This window comes from Cebus imitator, unplaced genomic scaffold (assembly GCF_001604975.1).
Source record: "Cebus imitator isolate Cc_AM_T3 unplaced genomic scaffold, Cebus_imitator-1.0 Scaffold15, whole genome shotgun sequence".
NCBI classification, from domain to species: Eukaryota; Metazoa; Chordata; class Mammalia; order Primates; family Cebidae; genus Cebus; species Cebus imitator.
The window spans coordinates 2,984,978-2,992,949 of record NW_016107330.1 but is presented as its reverse complement, the minus strand read 5'-3'; the positions used below and the strand labels follow the sequence as shown (position 1 = coordinate 2,992,949).

Below are 7,972 nucleotides of genomic sequence, written 5' to 3'. Positions count from 1 at the left end.
ATTAAAAATACAAAAATTAGCTGGGTGCAGTGGCTCATGCCTATAATCCCAGCACTTTGGGAGGCCAAGGCGGGTGGATCATGAGGTCAAGAGATAGAGACCATCCTGGTCAATATGGTGAAACCCCGTCTCTACTAAAAATACAAAAATTAGCTGGGCATGGTGGCGCATGCCTATAGTCCCAGCTACTCGGGAGGCAGAGGCAAGAGAATTGCTTGAACCCAGGAGGCGGAGGCTGCGGTGAGCCGAGATCGCGCCATTGCACTCCAGCCTGGGTAACGAGAGCGAAACTCCATCTCAAACAAAACAAAACAAAAATTAGCCAGGCATGGTGATGGGCACCTGCAATCCCCACTATTCAGGAGGCTGAGGCAGAAGAATAGCTTGAACCCGGGCCGGGGAGGCTGCAGTGAGCCAAGGTCACACCATTGTACTCTAGCCCACATATCGAGGGAAACCGTCTCAAAACAAAAAGAGTGTAAGGCAGACCTTATCCCACTCTGCCCAACACCCTCCAGGGCTCCCTTCTCATCCAGCCAGAGCTGGGGTCCTCAGAATGACCTGCTAAGCCTGCACATCTGGCCCTGGCCACCTTCTGACCTCATGGTCTTCTTCCCTCCCCCTCCTGCCCTCTGCTCAGCCACTCTTGCCTCGGGCCTTGTTAGCTGTCTTGCTGCCTAGAATGTCTCATGCTAAATGGAATGCCCCAGTGACTTTTCCCACACCCTGGCATCCCCTGCCTCTGGAATACAGCCTCACTCACAGTGGGCTCTGCGGTGTTTGTTGTATGTTAGAAGCTCTCCCTTTGGTGCCTGCTGTGTGGAAGGGGCAGCCGCATGGGTGCCTGCCTCCCTATTTGTCTGCCTCTGATGGCTCTCCGGGTCCCAAATGTCTGCATGGTCAGGGGTCATGGTGCCTGCAAATCTAAGTCACCCTCTCCCACTCCCTGAGCGGCTCCTGACCAATGACTGGAAAACCCAGCTCCCTCGCTTTCATCACAGGCTCTGCTTCTGGGGCACCCCAAGACAGAAGCTTTCCTCTATCCTCTCCCCCAAAGAGCCAGCTCAACCTGGGGATCTGGGATGATGAGGAACTGAGATCTCTAGATATACTCTCCCCTCTGGGTGGTCCAGGTTCCATCATCTGCTCCCCATTGCCTGGGCCAAGCCCCTTCCCCGGCTTCTCATTCATTCCCTTCAGGAATCTGACACGTTCACGATGCTGGCACTCAGCAAGACTTCCCAGGGCCAGGAAGCCGCGTACGCAACAGATATGGGCTTGGGTCTTAGTCCTATTCCCCTCAGGCCACACCCCTCCTCCACCCAGGTTGGCTTCAGTCATCAACTTGACAGGTGTCCTTCTAGTCCCTGCTTTGCTATTTTACTGCACATACATCAAGGAACAACACACACCAAAGCTGTGAGGTCTGAAAATTCATCCCAATGCCATTCTGCAATCTGCTTTGTTCATACTTGTGGGGACCATCGTTGGTAGAAATAGGTCTGGCTTATCTGCTGTAACTGCTGCACCGGGTTCCATACGATGAACAGACTGTGGCTTACTGGTCCATACTCCTTATAATGAATGGACTGTGGCTTACTGCACTGTACTCCACATGATGAATGGACCGTGGCTTACTGGTGGGTACTCCCTATAATGAATGGACTGTGGCTTACAGTGGACCTTGGCTTACTAGTCCATATTCCCTGTAGTAAAGGGACCGTGGCTTACTGGTCCGTGCTCCCTCTAATGAATGGACCGTGGCTTACTAGTCCATCTCCTGACAGCGAGGCTGTTTCCAGTTTCTCACAACTGCTGCTGCTCGGCAGCCCTCAGAGCATAGCCCCTTCCCCACAGCAGCCTTCCTTCCGGGCCCAGAGGCCCATGTCCCCTTCTTTTGGGGCTCTTGCCTCGTCTGTCATCCTCCAGGTGGGAAGACTCCTAGGTCGAGAGAGCAGGCTCCAAAGGTCACCACTGCAGCCCCCAGCCCGCTTGGCACCAGGCAGGTACTCAGCCTCTTTTGATTGACAAATGGACACAAGTGAATGATGGGGGCTGTGCACTAGGCCTTGACCCTGTGCCCGGGACAAGCCAGGATGCCCGGGAAGGTCCTGGCACTTGGGGCCCAGGGGGAAGAAGAGCAAGCTGTGGAGAGCCAGACCTGTCAGTGGGGAAGGTCCGGGCCCTGGGGAGCTTCTGGATGATTCAGCCCAAGTCAGCTGTGACCAGACACAAGGGCTGCCAGGAAGGGGTCGCCCCTGCCACCTAACCCAGCATGATCACAGGCTCGAGGAGCAAGTCCACTAACAACTTCGCCATCACTTAGGGAGCCCTCCTCATGCCAGGCGCTTTATACCTGGAGCAGGCACCCACCCTTTCTAGAAGACACTGAAGGCACGCAGCTAGTAAGTGGCAGAGTAGGATTCATATCAGTGCTTGGGTCATCTGGTTCAGAGAAATGGATGCCACACACCACACCCAGCAGTGTCTCTCTGCTGTGGCCTCTGCTAGGCCAGAGCCAGGCAGAAGCCCAGCTCAGCCAACGAACATGCCCATTTCCTCCTGCCACAACAGAATGGGGTGGCCCAGCGCAGGCTCCACCTGGGAATTGGCAGGAGAAATCTTCCCAGGAACAAGGCCGGTCCCCACCCCAGCCAGGAGACTGAAAGTGGCTCAAAACACAGCCCATCTACAGAACTCCCCAAACTTTAATGCTGTGGCTCTGAAAGGGAGGCTGGAGGCTGTGGTGTGTCAGTGTTGCTGATGCCTCTGGCCTCCAGCCCTGGGTAGCTAGGAACCACGTGACCAGGCAGTGAGACGCACAGGACTTCACTCCCATGCCAGACTGCTCCTGGGGCCTGAGCAGACCTGAAGCTCTCAGGGCTTCCCCCAAAGCCCGACAAACAGGCATCACCAGGACTTAAAGGCCTGAGCCTGCCACAGTCAGGCAGGACTCGGCTGGGGGCCTCTGTGGTGCCATGATGGGGTAGGAGATGAAGAAAGATCTTCATTCCAGCCCGGGAACCAGCGGGTGCCCTGAAGGGAGGGAGGCCTCCGGGAGTTTGGGACAGGAGTGTGGGTGGCACTAGGTGGCCCATGGGGGCTCCTGGCCTCTCAGGGTACTTGGTTCAGGTAACCTGTGAGCTGGAGACACATTCCATCTTAGGTCCCAGAGATGGAGGTCAGGAACATCCCTAGAACCTGGGGTGGGGCCGGGTGCAGCGTGGCTGGCTTCAGTACCCTCGGGCATCTTGACCCCTGCCCTCTGGGACTGCAAAGGGATCTGCGGGTGTCTCTGGTGAATCAATCGTCTGGTAGGCACTACGGTCCTGAGAAGATCCAAGGAAACCTGGGTGGCAGGGGACATGATGGGAAAGAAAAGTGAATGGGGAGAACTCGAGACGTTCTGCTGAGTCCAACGCAAGATCCACCCCTGCCACCCTGTGGCTGGGCATCTTGACACCACCAGAGATAGAGGCAGCAGCCCCAGGCACTAAGCTTTTAGCATGTATCATTATTCAATCCTCCTGTACCCCTGTGCAGCGGGTATCATCCTCACTTTGCAGATGAGGAAACTGTGGGTCAAAGAGATGAATGACTTGCTGAGATCACACAGCTGGAAGCGATGATGCTGGGACCCACACCTAGGCAGCCAAGCCAAAGCCAGGCTCCAGGCCACTGTGCCATGGGGTGGTTCCTCAGGCAGCACGTGCTCAGGAACCTGGGCAGAGGGACACCAGCCCCGGGCCCACATGCTCCTCTTCAGCTCCCCTCTCAGGCAGGAGGACGCCACATTACTGTATTCAGACGGCCTCGAAGGCTGGGGCTGAGTCCAAGGCAGGACCCTAGGCTCCAAGCACCTCACACTCCTCATGCTCATCCCCTCCTCTGCACATTCATCCTGGGAACTTGAGCATGTCCCAAGGGCTGTGGGCCTCAGTTTCCTCATCTGTCCAAGGGGAGATATTCTGGCGTCCATTCCCTGGGGGCAGCCCCAGGCCATTCTTACCCTCGACCAGCTGGTGGCAGTCATAGGCCACCTGGGGCCTCTCTTCTCAGGAGTGAAAGGTAGAAGGCCACACCCCACCACCTCCCTCCACTCCTCTCAAAGAGAGAGAAAGGAGGAGAGACAGAGGTGTCAGAGAGCAGGCAAACGGCTCAGCCACCAGCAGAAGGGGTACAGGAGTTCAGAGAGGGCGTGGGAGAGGGCGGGGTGGGGGTGAGGCTGGGCGAGTGGGGCGGGGCTGGTGGGTGGGGAGAGTGCCCACAGTTCAGGGCCGTCTTCGCTGAGGCTCCCACAGCCTACGCTAGAGCAGACTCTCCTTGGCTACCTAGCACAATCTCTGCCGCAGGAGAGGAAAGACCCCACGTGGCAGGAAATGGGGTTCCAGTGTCGGGGCCCGGTGGGAACAGAGAGGAGACCTGTAGGTGCCCGTGGCCCTCACGCTGGAGACAGCCCAGGGCTGCCCCTGGGAACTAAATGGCACCCCCAGCTGTGCCTGTGCTCTAGGCTGTGAGAAGGGCCCAGCCTTAGCCTCACAGCAGGGGAAGGTCACAGCAGACCAGGACAGCCAGGGGACCCCTGGGCTCCTGCAGCAGAGACCAGGAGCTTGGGCTCATCCAGCCTGGTACAGAGTGCCCATGCCATGCTCTCCCTGCACCTTGAGCGCTGGCCCCATGGGGCAAGGCCGGCTCACTGGGGGAGAGGCTGGGGGCCAGGCAAGGGAGAGAAGGGAGTGGTGGGGAGCTGGCCGGAGGTGGTGGCCTCACCAGTGTGGACCAGGAGCTCACCCCCGCGCTCCCGGTACATGTGGTAGATGAAGCAGCAGGACAGCGGCTTGAGCAGCAAGCTGAGGATGGCCATGCCCGCGCCAAAGCGGACCGTGTCCGTGAGATTTCCCCGCGGGTAGAAGATGCTGATGTGCACGATGTCCAGGAAGATGGTGGCCAGCAAGCCACACAGAAACTGCAAGACACACGCACTGATGAGCACAAGAGCCCTGCCACGCCCTGTGGCTCCCCACCATGTACCAGATGGGAAGCTGTTTCATGCCCTACTGTGTCCTTGGGGCTTGCTGGAAAACCAAGCAAGCAAGCAGGCAGGACCCGTTGGGGAGCCGCTGGCTGAGACTGCAGTCTGGGGGCAAGGACGCAGGGGGCCCAGGTCTCGGTTCCACAGAGCCTCCCTCCCCCCCCCATTTTCCATCACCTCCAAGACCCATGATGAGCACAAGACTTGGCTCTAGAACCTCCATAAAGGAAGGTTCCTTGGAGTTTACCCAGTCTGTCTCCAACACAAAGAAAATTCCTTCTCAGGGCTAGGCACGGTGGCTCATGCCTGTAATCCCAGCACTTTGGGAGGCTGAGGCAGGTGGATCATGAGGTCAGGAGTTCGAGACCAGCCTGGCCAATAAGGTGAAACCTCATCTCTACTAAAAACCCAAAAAATTGGCCGCACATAATGGCACATGCCTGTAGTCTCAGCTGCTTGGGAGGCTGAGGCAGAAGAATTGCTTGAACCTAGCAGGCGAAGGTTGCAGTGAGCTGAGATTGCACCACTGCACTCTAGCCTTGGTGACAGAGCGAGACTCCGTCTCAAAAAAAAAAAAAAAAGAAAAAGAAAATCCCTTCTCATTCCTCAGTCACCCCAAGCCCTGGCCAAGGCTTGAAGAGCCGGTGTGGGGCGCACGCTGCCCCATGGGGCTTGCTGGGTTACCTCTCCTTCCTAAAGTAGTGGTGTGCCCTCTTGGCCGGGTCTCCCAGCCATGTCCCCTCCCCTAAAAGAGAGCCCCAGAGGCAGGTTACAGGGGATGATCCATTGCTCTTGCAGAGTGGCCAATCTGGGGCACTGGTGGGACCCACCCCATGGCTTTCCTAGGGGAGATAATGGCAGACCTGGGCTTCTCTAAGCCAGACAAGAAGAGCAGCATGCTGGCTCCCAAGACAGGCATGGGCTCACGCCCAGGAGGCTGAAGAATAAGGCATTAGACAATGCGCAGTGGCGGCCCCAGGAAGAGAGGGAAGATTGGACGGGACAGGGAGGCAGAGCCAGGCTGTGTCTCGCCCTGTGCTGCGGCCCCCATCCTGCCGCCTCTACCCCACCCCAGCTCACCATGCTTATGGCGTCAATGGAGTCCCGCTGAGCCACAGCCCACACGCCCAAAGCCAGGATGGTGAAGTTGGCCCAGGCATAGGAGCCCGAGAACACGATGCAGCCCCTGTTGGAAGAGGCAGCTCAGTCCCGTCAGGCAGCCACCCACCCGCAGGTCACCTCCCTCCTGTGCTGGGGGTCTCAGGGCCTCCTCCCAGAACAGACCTTAGTCTTTGAGACCACTTGGCTGTGCGCCAGCAAATCCCATGGGCTCGTCTCCCACCCAGACCCTGGATCTGGCTGTGTCCCTGCAGGCCCCAAGCACCTCCCTTTCCTGCCAGATAACAGCCTCCTGACTGCCACTCTGTTCTCTAAATAGCAACCGGTAGTGTAGTCAGATGCTGTCACTCCTCTGCTAAAAATCCTCCAACAGTTTTCCATCCCATTTGGAATAAAACGCAGACTCTTCACCAAGGTTTAAGGGGCCTGTGGGACCCCGGACACAGCCCCGCCCTCCCTGACCTCCCAGCCACAGCCCTGTGCAGTGGGTGCCCTCTACCCTGACACTTGGCCCCTTTTGTCACTGAGCGGTAGCTCTAATATTCACTCTGAAACTCCTTCCCTCACCCACCAATGCTAAGTAGGACCTTGTCACTTTCCTAACACAAGGCCCACCCTATTCTACCTTTTAGGGTATTGCTACTAACTGACATTGTTGACTGATTTGTTCGCTGGTCAATCCAATCAAAAACACAGAGCACTTGCTAGTACCTGGCACGGTTCTACTATTTTTTTTTTTTTTTTTTTTGACGGAGTTTCGCTCTGTCAGCCAGGCTGGAGTGCAGTGGCAAGATCTCGGCTCACAACAACGTTGCTCTGCCTCCCGGGTTCGAGCGATTCTTCTGCCTCAGCCTCCTGAGTAGCTAGCATTAGAGGCGTACACCACCACGCCAGCTAATTGTTGTATTTTTAATAGAAGACGGGGTTTCACCATCTTGGCCAGGATGGTCTCGAACTTCTGACCTCGTGATCCACTCGCCTCGCCCTCCCAAAGTGCTGGGATTACAGGCGTGAGCCACTGTGCCTGGCTGGTTCTAACTGCTTTAAATTAACTCATTTATGTGCATTTATGTTAACAACCCTAGGCAGGAAGTATTATTGTTATCCTCACTTTGTAGATGAGGAAACTGAGGCACACAGAGGTTAAGTAACTTGCCCAAGCTCACATGGCTGCTGAGCAGTGAGGCTGGAATTTGGCGTCTGGCTGGAGAGGCCATGCTCTTGTCACCCTGCTGTGTTGCAAAGAAGACCCAGAAGGACAGGGACTGAGTCTACCTCATTTATTACCAAACCCACTGGGCCTTGCCTGCCGCTGCATGCAGCGACCACTTCCTAGATTTATATGACATTCACTGAAGGGCACTATGCAGAAGACGTGTGCAAGGCAGGTTTTTAGTGTCACTGGATTCAATAGGTCTTTGAATAAACCATCTTATCTTTTGCTTTTAAGAAAGCAGGTTCACATGCTAGACTGTAGGAAAAGATTTAAAAAAAGAAAGAAAGAAAGAAAGAAAAAAGCAGGTGCTATCAGGCACGGTGGCTCATGCCTGTAATCCCAGCACTGTGGGAGGCCGACGTGGGTGTATCACCTGAGGTCAGGTGTTCGAGACCAGCCTGGCCAACATGGTGAAACCCTGTCTGTACTAAAAATACAAAAATTAGTTGAGCATGGTGGCGCATGCCTGCAGTCCCAGCTACTCAGTAGGCTCAGGCAGGCGGATTCACTTGAATCCAGGAGGCAGAGGTTGCAGTGAGCTGAGATTGTGCCACTACACTCCAGCCTGGGTGACAGGGCCAGGCTCCGTCTCAAAAAAAAAAAAA

General features: G+C 56.1%; 1 protein-coding gene across 2 annotated transcripts in view; it reads right to left on the bottom strand.

The window, feature by feature from the left end:
* Positions 1–1,475: 1,475 nt before the first annotated feature.
* Positions 1,476–7,972, bottom strand: part of LOC108286425 (angiotensin II receptor associated protein) — a 19,053-nt gene continuing 12,556 nt past the window's right edge. Inside the window, exons 2-4 of one of the 2 annotated variants that reach the window (XM_037729763.1) lie at positions 6,113–6,218; positions 4,792–4,966; positions 1,476–3,349 (exon numbers count right to left, since the gene is read on the bottom strand). In XM_037729763.1, the coding sequence (XP_037585691.1) occupies positions 3,234–3,349; positions 4,792–4,966; positions 6,113–6,115 (294 nt within the window). In that variant the 5' untranslated portion in view covers positions 6,116–6,218 and the 3' untranslated portion in view covers positions 1,476–3,233. Of the gene's footprint in view, positions 3,350–4,770; positions 4,967–6,112; positions 6,219–7,972 lie in introns of both variants that reach the window. The other variant, XM_037729757.1, reaches the window with a different exon arrangement.